This window comes from Malaclemys terrapin, chromosome 8, assembly GCF_027887155.1.
Source record: "Malaclemys terrapin pileata isolate rMalTer1 chromosome 8, rMalTer1.hap1, whole genome shotgun sequence".
Taxonomy (NCBI): domain Eukaryota; kingdom Metazoa; phylum Chordata; order Testudines; family Emydidae; genus Malaclemys; species Malaclemys terrapin.
The window spans coordinates 9,040,616-9,062,036 of record NC_071512.1 but is presented as its reverse complement, the minus strand read 5'-3'; the positions used below and the strand labels follow the sequence as shown (position 1 = coordinate 9,062,036).

The 21,421-nt window shown below is 39.9% G+C and overlaps 1 protein-coding gene across 1 annotated transcript in view; it reads right to left on the bottom strand.

Annotated features, from left to right (window-relative positions):
• Window positions 1-1,279: 1,279 nt before the first annotated feature.
• COL23A1 (collagen type XXIII alpha 1 chain) overlaps window positions 1,280-21,421 on the bottom strand; it is a 327,013-nt gene continuing 306,871 nt past the window's right edge. The window contains exons 22-29 of the mRNA XM_054037338.1: window positions 20,974-21,000; window positions 20,203-20,274; window positions 20,039-20,092; window positions 18,410-18,436; window positions 17,833-17,886; window positions 16,070-16,156; window positions 10,980-11,018; window positions 1,280-8,445 (exon numbers count right to left, since the gene is read on the bottom strand). Coding sequence (XP_053893313.1) covers window positions 8,395-8,445; window positions 10,980-11,018; window positions 16,070-16,156; window positions 17,833-17,886; window positions 18,410-18,436; window positions 20,039-20,092; window positions 20,203-20,274; window positions 20,974-21,000 — 411 coding nt within the window. The 3' untranslated portion in view covers window positions 1,280-8,394. The remainder of the gene's footprint in view (window positions 8,446-10,979; window positions 11,019-16,069; window positions 16,157-17,832; window positions 17,887-18,409; window positions 18,437-20,038; window positions 20,093-20,202; window positions 20,275-20,973; window positions 21,001-21,421) is intronic.

The following is a 21,421-nucleotide window of genomic DNA, read 5'->3' as shown; positions in this document are numbered from 1 at the left end:
CTGCCTCCCTCTCTTGCTGCCCCAAAGAGGGGATGGGCACGCTGGAGCCGCCTCATTCTCAGGTAGGGTGACCAGACAGCAAGTGTGAAAAATCGGGACACATTGTGGGGGGTAATAAGAGCCTATATAAGACAAAGCCCCAAATATTGGGACTGTCCCTATAAAATCGGGACATCTGGTCACCCTATTCTCAGGCCTGCCCCTGCCCTTGCTTGTGTGTGTGTGTGTGTAATCCAGTGATGGAATCGCCCTCAGTGGAGATTAAGAGCAGGTTAGACAAACACCTGTCCGGGATGGTCTAGATAATACTGAGTCCGGCCATGAGCGCAGGGGACTGGACTAGATGACCTCTCTAGGTCCTTTCCAGTCCTATGATGCTGTGATCACTTTCAGACCTCTTGTCTGGATTCTGTGGAGATTATACCAGTGAAGGAGGTGACTCGGCTTTAGAATTCACATGGTGTTAATAATTATTTTATGTCATTGGCCTGGGCCCTTCCAAATCCTCATTATCTGTGTTGTAAGGTTTTCGCTTTTGAATATTTGTATTTTAAGGCAGGTGTTTCTAGATCTAAAAATTAATTGTGGTGTGTGGTTTTGTGGGCTACCTTTCAGAACGTTGTCCAATATCACAAACGTATTAGTAGCACAATATATACCCCATAGTCTTAAGCAAAGAAAAGTTTGTCTTCCCATATTCCTGTGTTTGCTCAGTGAAAGAGTAGCAGAGCTGTCAATGCTGGAGAAAAATGGCTTACTCTCAAACTGGTAAAGAGGGAACATGAACAACGGGAAATACTATCATTAATTCAGATTGGTCACATTAACTTATTTGCACAGATTTGTTTACACTGTGGAAGAACTATTGAAAGCCTGAGGGGAATTCTCCCACCCATTGCATAAGAAGTTTGCCCTGTTTTAAGCGTAAATGTTACAAAACAATGCCTACACCCACTAATGTTCTGGAGTAAGCAGTCTGCAGAGATTGCAGGCCTGAGCCCTTTTGTGAACTGTTTGAAACAGCTTGATAGATTTTGTTACTGATTAGAAAATAGGGTCATCAATAAATTGCATCTTTAGTTGCAGCTGTGGACAGATTTACGTGATAAATACAAGAGGAATTTAATTTCTGTGTAAATGTGAATGATTTGGAAATGATCTATCATGGCCTCAAAACTATGTTGATTTTAAAATCAAATTCATTTGTTTTATATTAGTGACTTGTTGAATAATTAAACATACATTAAAGGGGAAATAAATAAGGTGGTTAATTTTTATTTGAATTCTTGCCTCATTAAAAACATTTAGTAGTTATTTAAAAACAAACATTTAGAATTTGGAAAGTTTATTCTTAGTTACAGATGCTGCAGTTTAATATACATATTGACACCATCATAAAAACAACTTGTAAAGGGAGGCAGTTTTATTTTTTTTTAAATCCAAATATTAATTTATTACAGATTAAAACACAATGAAGCAATGGTTTTGAGGGTTTCAAAATAATGCACCGTTCATTACAGTTATAAAATAGAAATAAAATGATGCAGTACTAGTTAATACCATTTTAACATAATAAACAATGGATAAGAAACACTATTAATGCCTTTTTTAAAAAACAAACGAACAGTTGTTCCCCAACATTATGACTAAATATAACACTTCTCTTGGCATGTACATTATAACAGTGTATAAAAGGGTTTAAAAATAAAACTTGCTAAATAACTCTTTTGTATAAAGGTATCTATTTTTGTTTTAGAAAAGCAATACATTTTACTGAAACTTAGGAAAGCTTTGTAGAAGATACTATGTAAATACATTCAAACAGAACTGTTATTCACAAGAAGCCCAATATGCAAACACTTACTCATGTGGGTAGATGAACAGATGCAGCTGAAGTGAATGTGATTACCCACATGAATAAGGAATGCATGCATAGCAGTTTATAGGATCAGGCCCTACTGACATACTGAAACCAGGTGAGCTAATACACTTATTTATATTCTTCTAAATACTGTATAAATAGGTCAGATTTTCATTTAGTACAAAATACTAACAGTTGTAGCTTCTTCAACTGCAGATAATTGCACCTAGATTATAAAATGAGTGCAGTTTAAAAAGACTTGTATATCCACCCAAAATAAAACTGTATGGGGCAACAGATAGCAGGTGGTTTTGTTTGCACTTTGATTATTTGGATTGTAACTGTGATTGTAGCCTTAACTTCCTGCTCAGTGGCATTTCCAGCTGTATGTTTTATCATACTGAATATATCTTTTTTTCCTGTGAAATGCAGAAAGTAAAACATCAAAGGTAAATGGAGAAAAAACAAACAGTGCAAGATAAAAATTATTGTATTCTGAGAATTTCTACAATATTGCACTCCACCACATTGAAGTTACCAACCAGAATGCACCCCGTAAGAGACTGATCCAGCTTTCATTTTAGCCAATGGGCCTAATGCTGAAACTCAGTGAGTAATTGGGTGCTAAGCACTTTGCAAAATCAGGTTCTAACTATATTTATGTTTAACTAAAGAAAACAAATCTGAAAATACAAACTCAATTTTACACACACAAATAAAATAAATTGCAAAACCTAGGTTCTGTACATATCACTTTTTGAAGATGTGTACAAATCAGTGTTTATCATCGAAAAAGCAGCAGGGCAGGTCTTAGTGAGTTACAGATTATGTATTTTAAATATATGCATGAGATTCCTCCATTTTTACTTCACTCTTTTTAATAAGTCTCTGTTGTATAATGGAGCCTCACAAAAATAGTTAGCTGACTGTTCACATTACATGAAGCTCAGCAACAATGAGGCAGCCTCTACCAACCAGCCTGTAGTACACCTCTACCCCGATATAACACGGTAAAGCAGCGCTCCGGGGGGCCGGGGATGCACGCTCCGGCGGATGAAAGCAAGTTTGATATAACGCGGTTTCATCTATAACACAGTAAGATTTTTTGGCTCCCGAGGACAGCGTTATATCAGGATAGAGGTGTACACAGGAATTCATTGGTTTTACAGCAGATGAAAGGAGAACTGTAAACTGCCGATATACTGTTCCCTACAGTCAGTGGTTTTGATAACTGCCAGTTCTAACATAAGAATGGCCTTACTGGGTCAGACCAAAGGTCCATCCAGCCCATTATGCTGTCTGCCAGGTGCCCCAGAGGGAGTGAACCTAATAGGTAATCAAATGATCTCTCTCCTGCCAGCCATCTCCACCCTCTGACAGACAGAGGCTAGGGACACCATTCCTTACCCATCCTGGCTAATAGCCATTAATAGACAACCTCCATGAATTTATCTAGTTCTCTTTTAAACCATGTTATATAGTCCTAGCCTTCGCATTTCTAATGCATTGAAAGCTGATGCCTCAATATCTTTTTCTGGCTCCCCCTAAATTCTCTAGAATACTATATAGTCTCTGCCGTATATTCTCATGTGCCTTGACCAGGTCAGTTTAAAATTATTTTGACCACTTACTGTGGGCTCATATTCCACAAAATAATACTAGAACATTTTTGCTCATGATGATTACATGGAATACAAATTCGTGCAAGAATCACACAAAACTATGTATTAAATCATGAACCAACTATAAGCAAGAGAGACTGAGTGCAAATTAAGAAGAGTAACTGTACTCAGTGATTTACTTCGATGTTCAGTAGACTACAAAAGGAAGTAGATGAAACTACTAGTCACCAAAGTATTTAAAACTGGATTAAATTCATATATGGGATTTACAACAATCTTGGGTACAGCTGCCAAAGACTGGTTGATCCCCTAACAAAATGGAGTGAGGATGGACTAAAGTGATCAGTTGTTCTTCCTTCCTAATTTTCTGCGTTCCTAGAATAGTTATTCTTAGCAGTGAAACAGTTCAGCTCTGCATAAAGGTTGTCTTGTAGGGCTGCCAAGGTCAGTAACACCCAAGGTAATATGCCACATCTGTGCCAGTTGTGCAAATTAAAGTGACTTGGGCAGCTTGAAATCAGTGAAAGTATTTCATTAAATAATTTTAAAAAGATTCTTGCTAACAGATAAGAAGCCCAGTTCTATTTATTAAGTGCACCAGCAAATATTTACCTATAAATCTGTTTTTATCATTGTCCGGTAAAAAATGCTTATGAAGTAAAAACAATCACATGCATAAAATGAGGGAAAGCAATCCTGAGGATACAGTGCATCCTAATTGAAACAAGTACCATTAAAAAAAAAGCTGGCCAAATTCTACTCTTAGCTACACTAGCGTAAATTCTGTTGAGCAGAATTGGGCCAAGAATATATAGTACTTGTCTAAGGATCATTTTTTTAAGAGCAGCTTTTATTGTTTACATTTTATAGTCAGATTTTTAATTCTCTTTATTTGTACATTTGGCTCATTGTTCAGATAAATCTGTTGACAATATGGAAAAATATTTAAGAGTGTTCTCTCCTCTCAAAGAAGGTTGGCGGGTAATCTCAGGCAATTTTTTTTTGTCTATCTAAGAAGCACAGTGAATTAATTACTAGGACAACAATTAAATAAGAACAAATGAGAAGCTTATGGTGTTTCCCATTATGGTGACATGTCAGAAAATGTACAAACTAAAAAAAAAAATTGAAAATATGAAACTGTATTTAAATAAATATTCTGTTGTTTTACAGAGATATTTCAACCATAAAAATACATAAGCGAGAGAGTTATCCATACGTTCCCCCCAAATTAACATGAGAAAAATCAGATTCCCCTTTCCCTGACATAAAGCTACTTATTTCTCTAGAAAACATATCCTCTAGGGGGCAGCATTAAACAACCATTCAGTTGCCATGCAATCTACCAAAAGATGGGTACTACTTTATACCTCTAGTTTTGTTTATTGAATTTTCATGCCAAAAGGATGCATAATTATACATTAGGAAAGGTTATTTATAGCAGAGGCTGGCTGTTTGTCATGGCAATAAATCTGGAAGTGTCATAGCGTAACAATACTTTAAGTTGTTTGCCATAGGAAGTGATGAGAATATTTAAATAAATACTATTTATTTTATTGTGAATTGCATAACACAATTTAGTAGTGTTTAGCTAATAGTTGAAAACTCAAACTCCACTACATGGTATGTAGAGAACACCAAAGTCCTGATCCTGCAGTTGGATCCTTGTGGGTGGAAGAGTCTGCCTGCACAGGTCTGACTGCAGGATTGGGGCCAAAATTTGTAAAAAATCATGAAGGATCCTTGCTCCATTGTGGACTGATGCCAGTTTTACACTATCTAGGAATTTGATCCTGTGACTAAATAAAACAAAAACATAAACAAGAAAACAAACGAACAAAAAAAAAAAGCAACCCTAAGAACAGGGTTTCTGTCATGGAAGTCTTGGCCATAACAAACATACAACCTTTTTATAGTAGATAACCATGGTAATATATCTGACAGGCATAAAAAATATGGAATATGCTTAATAGATATTTTTGACATGGGTAGATTCCATCCTTTTCAGTTTTAGCATTAACAAGAATGACCAGTTCAAAAAGCACATATCAATGATTTGTTTAGTTAAAGACCATCAGACACCAAACATATGAAACTATAAAACTGAAAAGCTGACTAAGAAACATTTTATCCTTTGGTTTTCTAGAAAACACATAAGAAATATTTCAGCTTTAGCATTAGGAGAAAACATTCATAGATAGAGATTTTAAATATACAGGAGAAATAAGTTCATCATCATTATATATACAGAAAATGTTAGCAATCTGTGAAAGAAAAAGTATGTGGCAACATCTTGATTTCTTAATCTAACTACCAAAAATAACTATCAAGGCTTGGAAAGAAATATTTTCAGTTTGGGTTTTCTCCCAATCTCTTTCCTAACTAGGAGAAACATTCCTTGATTAACCTCTAAGTATGTAATTGCATCAACTGCAAACTACAGTTCCCCCCACAAGGGCAGGCTTAAATCATCAGGTTGTTTAAAATGCTGGCAGTGAGTCTACCTCAGGCTCCCAATGTCTATATGCTTGTGGCACTGAATTGAAGCTTGCAATGATGTGAAATATTTGGAAAGTAGTCAAGGCCAGAGGATATCTTCCCACTGGGAATTATAGGAAGATCTCCCACTACTACTATAGGATTGGTGCAATCACACTGTTGCTTGCATCGACTGTGCTACACAAATGCTAGACCAACAATGGAAGATTTCCCTAAAATTCTGCATAGACTAGGCCAGACAGGGCAACTGTACTGGAACTGTTAGCAAGAATCGGGCATTTAACATGACTGAAATGACAGGGTGCAGCATACGGCCAGGACTGCCCTGAACAACAGTGAATGAAATAAACCACTCTAGCTTTAGGGCTTGTTTACATTGGCTTGGCAAAATGCACTGGAGGAGTAGTGATTTGTAAAGCACTCCAGTATGCTGAACTCTAAATGCCCCATGTAGATCCTGTTGGCGTGCTCTAAAAGATATCTAAGTTCGTGTTAACATAGTCAAAACAGGACTATGTTAACATGAACTAGGGAATTGAGTGTGTACTGCCCTTTGTGCCTTTCAGAATCTCCCTTTAAAGTGATAGCTAACCTCATGAATTAGAAATAATTAAAATGACCTATTTCTTGACCTATTAGTTTATCTGATTTTTAATCAATATAATTATAGAGAAAAGTAAAAAATACAATATACACCTTTATAGTCTTTAAACAAAAAAAGACAAGTAATACAAAATCAGAGTGGCTGACAAATATAAGAAATAAAGTTAACTGCATATTCCTGTGAATCTTTTATGTAGTCCACATCTTCTATCATGATGAGCTATATGTCCATTTCAAACATTAATCAGTGTACAGGAAATGCTCTCTGTTGTCTAGGAGGCTTTCCTAAATAAATCTAGTAGAAATAATGCACCAAAGCATGGATGATAATTCATAGGCATCATTCTGAAAATTTCTACTATCTGTCTGGAGACATTAATGGAGAGCAGCATACAGTACTGAGCACAATACCCTTGTTCATATTACTAGAGCTGGAATTAACTCTGCACTAGGTTAACTTGTACAAGCAAAGCTCAATAATTCTTGCCTTTATCCCAGTATCCTCACTTCATCACAAGCCTGCATGTGCCCAGTAGACTCAATGGAATAATGATCTAAACACAAGGCTTGGATCAACACAGTAAGCACGACAGGCACAAAATTTTGATGTTTCCTCTCTCATTGTTCTTTAGTTACATTATGCTACTAAAGAAGTGCATTGGGAGGAGCACAGAGGTCAAAGGATTGCAATGCTTTGCCATGCAACTTTTTCCTTTTAGAGCCAACTCTCCTCAGCCAGTTCTAGAGCTCCTTCCAAGATGGGAACGCCATCCCTTCCCCCGTGGGTGGCACGCTGCTACTCCACTCTATATGGCTAGGCATGCAGTTGCAGCTCCTGTCCAAGACCAGTGTACTTGATGGCTATGCAATCACTCTAGGTTTCTCCAATCTGCCTGGCTACCTTACTGCTCCTGTTCCCTCACCTACTAGTACATCACCTACAAAATCAGCATGTCCTAAATGCCTGGGACTTGAGCTTTTGGTTAATTAGGCTTTACCTGATATAGGAAATAGGCTCTGATGACCTGTTTACCGGTACATCCAAGTTTTGTCTGTCCACTTTTCAATGTCATTGGCGTCTACTGTTAAGCCCTCTCCCCATCCCACAAAGAGAAGCCATTAGGCTTTCTGGATGTTCATTTCTTCAAGAATGGAATGGAACTGGTCAAGCTAATTTGCAGAATGAGATTTCTGTGTCACTGTAATCTCAGGTCACCCAGTATTTTTGAGTGGGTAAGTGGTCTAGACTGAGCCGGAGTTCAAACTCACTTACAGCAAAGAAAAAGAGAGACAGGGAGAAGGAGGTGGAGGAAAAGTCTGAGTCTGCAGATCAAATTGTATAATGTTCACAAAACAAGCCCCACCAACCAAGGGAATTGAATACCATATTTCATACTATGCCCTCTTCCAAGTTTTGGGATCCCCCCAGTGTAAGTGCTCTCTTGCTTTAGAAAAGATTAGCAGAGTTCTCACTATGCGCCAAGCCTAAGATAGCAATTTTTTTTAAAAGTGTGTTTGGCAGATGAGGTTCTCTGGATTCTGCAGTAACAAAGACGGAATCCCCAGCAAGACTCTTGCAACTCTTCAGCCACACACTCCAGAAGGTTAAAAGTACGTTTCTTCCCGAGATACAAGTTTTGTCATTAATAGTTGAAGCGTGCACAGATGGCCGAGTTCATCATATTGAGCCAAAACTTTACTATTTCCATCAGGGTGGGAGCATGTAGCAGCGAATGGGGTTGGCTTTGTTTTCTGTGCCAGCTGAAAGTCCTTTCACTCAGCCAGATGACAAATTAGTTTCTTTCATTTCTAGGGCTGCATTCTTCTTTTCTTTTTTGCTTTCAGCCATGTTTTTTCACCCTTTTAGTGAGTGTGCAACAGAAATGCAGAGTTGAAAGCCAAATTTAGAAGAGGGATCTTTCTCCTCCATGCTCTAAGGCACACTAGGCAACAAATTGTCTCAGTACTGTTAGTCCACACAGTAGCATTAGCAGCAAATACGATTATTCCCATCCACTGCAGCTTGTTTGTATATAAACTCCCAATAGTTCCATGCATGTCCTATGGGCTTGGGAAACTTTATAACATTTTAAAAGTCCTTAAATGACAGCATCCAGTATAAAAAAGTTCAATATATTACTGTTGATATTTTTTTACAAAAATTAAAAGATCAAAATATGTCACATTATTTACATACTTTATGCTTCATGGTTAGAGATCACTGAAAAAAAAAACACACAGACAATGTTTTAATCACAAAGACAGGAATGTTTCTTTACACTCATTCACTGCAAAGTAGTTAATTATTGTTAATGCTGTAAGAATTGACTCCTTTTGACTTTTTAATATTAAACAACTAAATGAATCAACATAGAATTAAATATGTTCCTTTAAGGCCCTGCCCACATTCTGAGTTTGTAACCAGCTAGTGATGTGGTCGACTCTGAACTTGATTTATATCCCCATATCACATGGTTAAAATCTGATTAGTAACTGTGTCAGCTACCAATGTCCCAGCAGTGCCAGAGTGTTAGTCTGCCTGTAACTAGTTTACAGTACTGTCCTTTAGTGGTACGGAGAAAATGCTATAACCATATGCAGGCAATTGGTTTGGGCAGTCCTCCTTCCTAGTTGTCTGTGCACTAGGTATCCCACAATGCACTGTCCTGTGTGCATGTCATTTAGGTGCTTTATCCCCACTACTGAGGAACTATGGAATAGCTGCCCAGATTTTCCTAGAATGCACTGATACAAACACTTTCAGGCAGTGTGGTAGGTGTGGACACATTATTGTGATGGCAGAAATATTTCTGTATTGGGGTGCTGGAAGTAGAGGTGTTGGGGGTGCAGCAGCACCCCATGGCTTGAAGTTGTAATAATCAAATACATGATTTCTGTTTTCAGCACCACCACGATAAAAATTGTTCCAGCACCCCTATCCTGCATGGAACCGAATGATTTGTAACTTGGTTAAAGAGACCAACACTCTATCTGGTTTCAAAATCATGGCTAAAAGCTAGAGTATGGGCAGGGCTTAACAGAGAACTGTAAAGCTAGAATGGACATGAAGTTAAACCCAGATTTCTGAGCCAACCACCGTCACTAATCAGGTGGCAGGGGACATTCAGCACAGGAACGAGCTTCCACCTTTCCCGATTCATTAAAGTTATCCCTGACAGTAATTTCACATGCACTATGGCATCCTTGAAAACCATGGTATCTGGGCTGTCATAAAATGATACGCTCTCCAAAATTGCTATATTCTCAAATACTTTGTGGTTCGTTGATGGGATCAAGAAGATTTTACACTGGGAAAAAATAATTTTAATACATTTATTTGAAACTTATTGCTGAGGAAGCATTTGGCACAATCCCCATTCTGAACTGCCTGGTTAGAGTGGGGGATATTTATCTCAAAAATCTGGGCTTAACTTAGTTTTCATTTGAGCATAACAACTTCAACATTTAATTTTTTTTTCATATCATTATATTTCCTAAATGGACTATATATACATGTTATACACATTCCCCTACACTCTCTGGGCAAGATTAGCTGTTTGGCAGGTGCAAATATTTGTCAGTGTAATGTAGGCCACTTGGATGCATAAACATCTAAGGGCTGGTCCACACTAACCCCCCAAGTTCGAACTAAGATACGGAACTTCAGCTACGTGAATAATGTAGCTGAAGTCGAAGTATCTTAGTTCCAACTACAAGGTACTTACCGCGGGTCCACACGCGGCAGGCAGGCTCCCCTGTCGACTCCGCGTACTCCTCTTGCGGAGCAGGAGTACTGGTGTCAACGACGAGCACTTCCGGGATCGATTTATCGCATCTAGACAAGACGCGATAAATCGATCCCAGAAGATGGATTGCTTACCACCAAACCTGGAGGTAAGTAGAGACGTACCCTAAGTGTGCCTACAAACCAGATACAAAGAGCTCTAAGTGACCCAGGGCTCAAACCTGCAAATTTTTATACACTGCGTAGCTTTCTTTACATGAATGATCCCACTCCCCTAAATGTGAGCTACCCATATTAATCAAGTTACTAAACTAACTAACTATGCACATGACTGGGTCCCTAAACTGGAAGTGCAAAAATGGAGCCCTGGTAAAGCCAGGCCTGAAAAACACTGGTTCTTTATGGACAAGGTTTATGAGTAAGGTATTCAGCAATTGTCAGCTGTTGCGTATCTTGCCCTTCCTCTGTAGCATCTGGTTCTACTATTGTAAGAGACAGGGATACATAAGTTCTGCTCTGATCTGGTAGGGCAATTTCTACGTCAGGTTCCTTCTCCATTGCACCGTTTAAGTGAAGCTCAGAAATACAAACAAAAACTCAAAATGCAACCAAATTCAAACCACTGACAAAGCAGGGAGGTTCACTGTACCTTGTGCCAACATCCCGGTACTGGCAGTCCATCTGGTCCCTGAAAAAATTAATTCACAGGTGTCATTTCTGTTGGAAGTTACCTAAGTGTCATGTTGAAATAAACTCAGGCCATTCATCATGATGGTGTAAGATTCAGCAGAACAACCGACAAAGACTGACTCTAATTATCATGCAAAACCATATATTTGTATATAAACAAAAATACATATGCAAGAGAAACAATCAGTGTATCAGGAGTAATAAAAAAAAACTTGGAATCATAGTGAATTCATTTCACAACCTGATTTAAAAGGCGGTGGGGTTTATGCTGTCAGAAGCATGTATGAAGGGAATTCTGCAGGAACACACATCTTTTGGTGGTTTTCTTGTTTTAGTTTTTTTTAAAATGACATCTCAGTTTCTTTTAGTCTGATCCTGCAACACTTAATCCCTTTGAGAAGTCCAGAGTCGTTCCACTGATTTCAATAAGAGTTCACTTAGATTGTAAATGCTCTGGGGCAGGGCCCATCCTTTTGTTCTGTTTTTGTACACCACCCAACACAATGGAGTCCTGGTCCATGACCAGGGCTTCTAGACATTACAGTAATACAAATAATAATGACTCATGGACTAACAGACTACTCAGTGGGAGCACAGGTGTAAAGATTGGGCCTTTTATGCTTCGTTACTGACACACAGACGTATCAGAGTCCTGTGAAGATCAGAAAGCTGATAAAGTTTGGCTATAGTGAGGGGGAAAAAATTAACTGTGTGCATGTGACACATGAATTAATTAACCTATCCTTAGAAGGGAAAGGGGCTAGACATGAATATGAACCAACTCTCCAGTTCAAAGCCACATTGGAAGAAATAGCACATTAAGACACCAGTTTTTGGTGCTGGAGTTTTAAAGAGCATGAGGCCCATCTGTGTGCATTTCTGCACATGTAATTACTGTGTGTGCATGTGCAAATTGGGTGTTCACACATAAGTCGGTAGAAAGGTAACTAATTAGGTATTGTGTGTGAAAATACCAGGTCTGTGTGCAAATATAAGTGAAAAATGCACATGGACTTGGGCCGATCCTTTTAAAAAACAGGCCCCTACTGTCCATCATTTCACAGCCTATTACTTACATTTTGCATTAACTTTCATAAGATAAGTTAACCTAACCTACATGAAGCCCAGTGTGACAGATGTGGCAGGGGAATGACACCCTCCCAACATTACTCATGTCATGATACTCAGGTCATGCTATAGTAACACATCGATAGTAACACATTTGAACACTGTATTTGCTAGAGGTAAATTCCTGCCCTCTGCTGCCGGGGGTATAGTAGGATGGGAGGAGCTTGGAGGATTGGAGTAGGAATCCAGCTCTTACATTCAGACACCCAACAGTCAAAGCCAACCCTGAGCTCACTCTGTCTTGTCCTGCACTTTCTGCTGGCAAGATGACTCAGGGTTCAAGTATGACCTATTCTTCTCCTTTGGCTCTTGCTAAGTAGAGTAAAGTCAGCATCTTGCCCCAGACAGAAACTTTTCATTAAAAATACACAACTCATATATTTACTTTGGCAATAATAATAATCACCTGCATTTATATAGTACCTTTCCCTCCAGAGGATCCCAAAGCACTTTAACTTAAAAACTAGTTTGCAAACACTACACAGGGAGCATGCTATCTACTCCCAGACTGAAACCTGTTCAGTAGCACACAGCAACATTATGCAGCAGGTTAGGAAGTGCAGGATGACAACTACTCAAATGCAGGAACTTGAAACAATCAGGTATAGGTTAATCCTCATGCATAGTAGTTAGGAAATGAAAATACTGTATCAGCAAGTGTATATACTGTCTACATACAGAAGAAACCAGATTCCATATACAGTGAATGCCATTAAAATCTTGATATTTACCACATCTCGGTATTTACCTGTACTGAAGTATTCCCTGCAATTTGAATGGGAAATACTTTGGTAGATAAAACTACTCGGAGGAGCAAAGGTCAAGAGTTCACTGGCGTCTCCTGCATATATTTGGTTTCCTTGATCCATGTGGGAACAGAATGACTGTGTAATGCCCTTTGGTTGCTTGGAAGAAGAATATAGACCAGCTAAACATGCATATTTTTTTATGTTTCTCACAGCAAGCTCCTTCAGTTGGCCATGCAGAGTCACTTTCCACAGCACAGCCAAGCACACACCTTTTCACATAATCTTTGCACTTTAACCTGTTGACTTGACAGCTAATATGTGCGGGCAACTGGGTTCTGACACAGCAAATGCTCTTTCAATGCATGGCCTGTCAGTGTACTCCTATGACCACCATTCCATAGAAGTACAAACTGGCTCTGAATCTTAGGGTAGGTCCACACTACCCGCCCGATTCGGCGGGTAGAGATTGATCTTCTGGGATCAATTTATCGCGTCTCATCTGAATGTGATAAATTGATCCCAGAAGCGCTCCCCCGTCGACTGCAGAACTCCTGCTCGCCAAGAGGAGGAAGCGCTGTCGATGGGGGAGCTTGCCTGCGCCGCGTGGACCCGCAGTAAGTAAACTTAGTTCAATCTAGGAAACGACGACTTCAGCTACGCTATTCTCGTAGCTGAAGTTGCGTTTCCTAGATCGATCCCCCGCCCCAGTGTGGACCAGCTCTTATGTGTGTTTCCTTCTCTCTTTAGGGAAATGCACTCATATATCCATCATGAAAGGGCTTTGCAGCTTCAGAAACAATTAGACACACGAGCCATGCAAGAAAGGAAAAGAGAGGAGATACTATACCAAAGGGCAGGGTATGCTCAACCCATGCAGGCCTGGTAAGCCTGGCTCCCCTTTATCGCCTTTAATATTACGATCTCCCTGTTTAAAAATGAACTGCTTGTTGAGATTGATGAAAGACACAGAAAAGTTACTTAAACAGGCATAATTTCATCAGCAACAGAAAGAAAATGGATTCAAATGACTGTCAATCTAATTTTGATGACAAGAATAGCAAGTTCATCTAGACACCATCAACTCTGTCATCAGACAAACGTCTTATAACTTTATAACAGCAAATTTAAAACCATGGAAGTAAAATAATTTGACACACAAAGAAAGCTGATTCACAGAAGCCAAAATGAGTTACAAATGCTGGTATAGCTTATGCCAGTTTCCTGAACAAAGTACGATATGCCGACAAAAGCACTTCTTTGCTGGTATAGCTGTGTCTACACCAGAGCTTTTGCTAGCACAGCTCTGTTGGTCAGAGGTAGGGAGAAGGAAGAAAAAAAAAAATCACATCTCTGACTGACAAGCTATGTTGGCAAAAGTTTTAAGTGTAGACCAGGCCTAACAAAGAATCATCTACCGTACCTTGTTTAAAGCATGTACCTCACAGTAGATCACTATGGCTGGAATAAGTTATAACCACTGATTTTAACAATGTTACTTTAATAAATAAAAAAAGTAACTTTCATCCATAATTCTCAAAGCATTTTACCAAGATGGATAAGCACCAACACACCCATTCTACAGGTATAAGGAAAACAGTAGTTTAGAAAAGGAGGACTACCTTGACCTGGAGAGCTTTGTGTAGCTGAGAGCTTTCTCTTTCACCAGCAGAAGTTGGTCTAAGAAAAGCTATTAACTCACTCACCTGTCTACCTTGACATAAAACAGAATCTAACTGTGCTATCTACAGGGCCGGCTCTGGCTTTTTTGCTGCCCTAGGCAAAAAAGCCACCCGCCACCCCCACTCCCCGTGCGGCAGGGGAGGGCGTCGAGCCCGGCTGCGGGCCCGCAATCCCCGATCGGGCCGAAGCGCCGCCCCCCTCCAGGCGCCGCCCCAAGCACATGCTTGGTGGGCTGGTGCCTGGAGCCGGCCCTGGCTATCTAGGCCAGTGGTGGGCAACCAGCAGCCTGTCAGGGTAATCCGCTGGCGAGCCATGAGACTGTTTGTTTACATTGACCGTCCATAGGCCTGTCCGCCTTCAGCTCCCAGTGGCCGCGCCGCATTCTGCAGCTCCCATTGGCCGGGAAGGGCAAACTGCGGCCACTGGGAGCTGCGGGCATCCATGCCTGCGGACAGTCAATGTAAACAAATTGTCACGCAGCCTGCCAGCGGATTACCCTGATGGGCCGTGTGCGGCCCACAGGTCACAGGTTGCCCACCACTGATGTAGGCCCTATCTAATTAATGTGAAACTCTGGAAACATACACAGTAAGTTTGATTAATGTTGGTGTCTAAAAACCAGCAATTTTGAGGAAGTGGATGGAAGTTTCTCGGATTCTCTCTCACTCTCAACCAGTCCCAATTGCTGTCTGAGGTGAGACAGCCCTTTGGTGCTAGTCACTGTCCCATTCTGAGCAGCTGTCAGAGGGACCACTCAATGGCATGCCTCTTCCCCTGGACTCACTGACAGCTTGGGGAATTCACAATGAAAAGGTGCCCCTGGTGCATGGTAGCACAATGTGCCAAGACTGCCAAACCAGCCCTAAAACATGGCCTTTGGACTAATGCATGAGCTGTCCTTATTTCGCAGGAAAGGGTGTCTAATTTTAACCTGAGTTAATTTATAAATTGAGAAATTTGCACTGCAATCAACTATAAACTTCTGAAGAAAAAAACAAGCCAAATTCAACCCCAGTGCAACCTCACTTAAGTAATGTTTGGTGACTTGCGGAATGAATTTGACTCAATATCTAATCTTCTTCTCATAGTCCTCCAATCCCCAAGATCTGAACAGAAATGTGCTGGGCTAAAAACACTCACCACTCTTTTAAAAGGGTGAACTACCTACTGCACATCTATCTTTGATTTTTAAATATAATGAGAAGGTCCTTAACACAAGGTCCTTATCTTTATTACTGCAGCCAGCTCTTATCTGGCAAGTAAAGGATCATTACATTGAGCTGATATGTCTTGAGCACTGATGCCTGAGCAACGCAGATTAAAAGAAACACTGAAAAAAAAAGTCAGAAAACAATAGCAATCTGTTCTGATCTAGTGCAAAATAACTGAGCTGTCAAACAGAGCCCTCCAACTGATAGCAGAGTGCCATGGGTACTCTTGGTGCCATGGAATGTAAGGTAAAGCTTTCCCCTTGTGCAAAATAATCACATACCACTGGACAAGGCTGATCCAACCCAGGCGGTCCTGGTTCTCCTTTTTGCCCCTTGGCGCCTTTTCTGCCAGGTATTCCTCTTTCTCCCTGTTGACGCCATAAAAAGATTAAACCACACTTGACATAGAAGGATGACAGTTCAATTTTAATGTGAGCAAGACTTCCAGTGTTACCATTTTCACGGAATGATTCACAATGGTGTAGATACACCGCGGGAGTTACAGTGATGCAAACCCATAATTAGAACCCGTCGGAAATTTTCCAATGGGATGGGTTTCTGTTGGAAAATGCCGATTCATCAAAATCTAAATGCTGGAATGTTGATTTTGATGAATTTCCATTTGAAATGAGGCAAATTTCTGGTTTTCTGCCAGCTCACTTGCCTTCCCGGCAACCTGCCTGGTGGATTGTCATGGAGCCAGGGCTCCCAGAACTTCCAGGCTCCCCAGCTCCCATGCTGGTTGGTTCCCTGGGCTGCCCAAGTCCCAGGCAGCCCAGGGAGCCATCTGGCTTGGGAGCACTGGTTCCTAAGTTCCAAGGCTCCTGGTTCAGCTGGGGCTCCCCAGGGCTTCCATGCTCCTATCTCCCCATCAGCCCACCTACACTGGCTCCAGAGCTCCACGGCTCCTGGCTCAGCTGGGGCTCCCAGTTCGCTGCCAGACAGAATTTAGTTTTGAAATTATTGAAACAAATTATTTTGATTTTTCAAAACAATTCTTTCCGCCTGGATTTCTGTGTCATGGAAAATTCAAAATTTGGGGGTTTTGCTCCAAATCAGAACAAAACCAAAATTTTAAAAACTTGAAATCCTCCATGAAATGGAATTACCATTCTTCACCCAGCTCTACCTCAATGTAGGTACACTGCTTTGACATAAAGAGGGACTCACACCAGTGTAGGCCTTGCTTCACATTGATGCAGTGCACATTTCTCTATTGTGGACATGGGCCCTGTAGTACTAACATGTTAGAAATGTTTAGTCAATTCCCATTCACCTTAGTCAGTGAAACCTGCAAGATAATATTTATACTTTTAACAACTGTCTTTACCTGGGTTACAAGTACACCTCTACCTCGATATAACACTGTCCTAAGGAGCCAAAAAAATCTTACTGCGTTATAGGTGAAACCGTGTTATATCGAACTTGCTTTGATCCGCCGGAGTGCGCAGCCCCGCGCCCCCGGAGCACTGCTTTACCGCGTTATATCCAAATTCGTGTTATATTGGGGTAGAGGTGTACCTTGGATCTGTACATTAGAAAGAGTTTTAAAGCATCTATGGACAGAACCTGAGACACTGACTCAATTTTCACTGGGTCTTTGCTTGTGCAAGATACCACTGAAGTCAGAACTTTAGGATCTGATCCCTAATTGATGTTTTTCACCACTGATGAGGTTTCATTTTTTTTTTTTTTAAACACTTCTGGCAGTTTGGTCAGTAAAATAAAAATTGATTAGACTACGTCCTCTTCATTCTTTGGTTCTCATGCTCTAGGGCACAGGGCTGCAATGTTTGTGTCGCAGCGACTGCAGGAGAAATTATTATTGCGGTGAAAACGTTTCTATTAAATATTTTATATACAATGTACAGGTTTTTTGTGTGTATGTACATATAGATGCACACAAAAAATTTCATGGATAAACTTTGGGCAAACTTCTTCTCTTATTTACATTGTTTTAACCTTGTTGGCTTAAAAGGGTTGCCATGACTGTGTGGACAGAATCTGGCCCTTTGTGACCAGGAAAGACATAAAATATACTGACCTTCTCTCCCCTTTCACTTTTATCTCCTTTCTCACCTCGGAGACCTGGGAAACCCTATCAAGAGAATTTTAAATATGAGAAAGGTATTTGTAAGTTTAGTTCCAAACAACTCCATCGAATGCATGCTAGCTCACAAGGTCAGTTAGAAAGAAACCACATATTTTGCACACATCAGTGGCTGATTTCTTTGGGGGAAAGCTAATGGTTAATATACCTTCATGGTACCATATCCCCTGGACCAGGATTTTGATTTTGTTAGTCTGATACATTCTTAATGAAGTTGAAATTCCTCATCCAGCCACTAGGTAGCATTCAATCAAGCTGTGGCACAGTTACATCCGTGGGGCATGAAGTGGAGTGGTCTAATGGCTGTACTGCAATAAGTGTGTTACAGTAAGTCCACTTCTCATCCACCAGATCACTCCTCTGGGCACAGCAGACTTAATTGAAAATGAGAGATAAAGTGTTTGCTATATTTCCTATATGGAAAATAAGTATTTGTAAAATTAAAACACCACCCATTTTAATGTTTGATGTTCGCAGATGCCACAATTAAAATACCATATGAAATACTTACATCTAATCCTGGTTCCCCTGGCTTGCCCTGGGGTTATAAAAAAAATAAAGAAGAAGAAAAGATGCCATGTTAAGTGTTTCTTATGTTATATGTAAACTTGGAACTATTTGGCAAAATAACTAAGTGAACTCTGTGTCTTGTAGTTTTGTTGGGACTCAATATAAATGTATATAACTAATGTTTAGGCAAACAACGGCTGGAGAGAGTTAAAGGGAAAGTATTTTTTGCAGCTCTCATATGCAAATGATTTTGTATTGCTGTTGACAATAATTCTCCTTAAGGCAGGTGCGTGGTACCTGGGAACATGGGAAATGTGGACAAGCTAAACTGTATCATTTAGAATCTTCTGTATGAGAAAAGTAGGTCAGAATTGTCCCTGGTGTAACTCTATTGACTTCCAATTGATAGGAAGTGATAGAGAGAGAACAGCAGCTAGATAGATCCAGATAATAAGGGACGGGATCACAGAATGCAGTAGTATATGCATATTAGATTTCTGGAAAGCAAATTTGGGGGAATTAAGAAATCTAGCGAGAAAGGTGTAATGGGAGAAAGCATTAATATCTATTCACATGGAAGGTGACTGGAGAATCTTAAAGACACTGTAATTACAGCACAGCTGACTACAGACTACTTTGAAAAAGAAGAAATCCAGTAAACTAACCTCTTTGGATTTATAGCAGGGATGAATTTGGTTCAGTAAGTCTATGATTGTCTTTATCTTTTTAAATATATTAATGCCCTGGAGAACATGGCAATCTCAGAAGACTCAGATGCTATCATTTGTGTCATACACATCTACGAGGAGAATAAAAAATGTGTGTGCAAAAGGAAAACTGGAGGGAGGTAAAGGGCCTTATGCTGCATTCTGCTGCTCAGAAATACATTTGGCTTTCTTTTCTGTCTTATGGATAAGCTCCGTAGATGCAGCCCTGCTTAGCCTATAAAGCTCTCTCATCAGATACCTATTCGCTAGTGATTTAAGTCCTCTCTGAATATATGTACTATGACATTTATTTAACAGGGCTAACAGGAACCCAGTGATTGCTGAGGACTCTATGGCTGATAGTCTACTTGTCAGCAAAAATGGATTTTTTTTTATAATTAAAATGACAAGATAGCCTATAATTAGGGTATATTTGGTTCAGCTTGAGAGTTAGATCTTTAGGAATTCTCTTCACTCCATTAGCTAATTGGCTTAGGAGATGGATGCCAAAGCAGACGGCAGAGTGGATTTCAAATTAATTTTCTATTTTTGCCTCAAAGTAAAAATGTCTCAAAGCAGGTGTATACCCCTTAAGGACTGAATTCATTTGATTTTGAAGTACTCATAATCCAACAATTCCACGGGTACCTAGGACTTCCTCTGTGTCACCATGCTGTAGGCTGTGGCCACTCTGAACGTCAAAGAAATAGCAGGAATAGAACTCAGATCCTGCTGCTCCCAAAACACAGGCCTCTGCTACTGGAGCTAAAGGAGCACCTGTTAGTGGTTAACAGTATAGTGCCTTTGACCCACAGTTTTGCAATTCTGATTATACCCAGTAGAGGGAAGGTTTGCATATACACTAGCCAGTTCATTATAATTACAATATATTTTCATCTTCTCTTTCCCTGCTGAATTATTACCTTCTCCCCTTTGGTGCCTGGTAAGCCAATAAGTCCCGGGGGACCAGCAGGACCCTAAAAAGAAAAGTGATCTATCAGAAGGATTTGGAAAATTGCTAGTAAATGTTTTTTTGTAGCAAAAATGCAAGCTAGCAGATTTCCCACATACAAACCAAGCTACTCACAGGTGGCCCAGTGTCACCAGTTGTCCCTTTCTCACCATGGTCACCTTTTTCTCCCTTTACACCATCCAAGCCCTGCATGAAAAGATAGTGACAATTACCAAGGGGAGACAGTGTACATAAGAGCATTGCACTGGGTAGGTTATAAATACCCTGGGCTCAATGTAAAAGTGAACTGCACTATCTATGCATCCGAAGAAGTGGGCTGTAGTCCACGAAAGCTTATGCTCTAATAAATTTGTTAGTCTCTAAGGTGCCACAAGTACTCCTGTTCTTTTTGCATTATCTAGGATCAGAATTACAGTACTTGGAGAAGGAAAAGGCCAGTTAGTACATCAACTCCATTTCATGCAAAAGCAGAAATGTCAATACCTCTGATCTATCTGAAGTTTATCTCCCTGCCTCCCTGTAAACATATAATACTTTGCATTTATATATACAGTTGAACAGTAAGTTTTCTTGAATACATCACATGAGAAATGTTTGGAACTAAAAGTTTAAACGTATGGGTTAGGAAACGGTTTACATCACACGTTCTGTGCATACAGAATCACAAAGAGGATTCAAGTTCAGAAGTCCATTTGGAGGAAATATTGCTGATACAATATGGGCCTAATTTTCAAAAATGTTGAGCCCCCACAACTACAACTGAAGTCAATGCATGCTTTTGATGCTCAGCAATTCTAAAACCCAGCCCCTATGTTGTGTTCTCTCTCAGTCATGCACCAGCAGCCTGGAAGTCTGGTGTGAAGAACACTTAATGTGTTGACTCACCTTGGGACCTGGGATTCCTTGAGGACCCTGCAGGGAAGACAACGGTGTATTTGAAAAAAACAGATTTTTAAGTCAATTAAATATAATCAAATACAATTCCCCAATCATTTTTTTGTGTTAGACCCGCAGATCTGTCTTTGGCAGTGATGTATTATAATTATTTAATCTCAAACATTTCTTCTCAAGGTGGATGGTAGTTTTTTGTCTCTCCTAGACCAACTCAATAGGAATGAAAAATCATTTCTTGCATAATGTACAAAATCCTTTGAAATTAACCTTGGATAACGAAGGCTACAGAAGGCTTTCTGAAGAGGGAAAATTATAAAGCATTCTGCTGCTTAACGTGCACCCCAACATTAATATCCTTTTGAATCCAAGTGAATTGGAAAAGACCTTCGGGATCCCTTCTCCTGAAACTATAGGTGCTATCTTAATTAAACTGTCTATC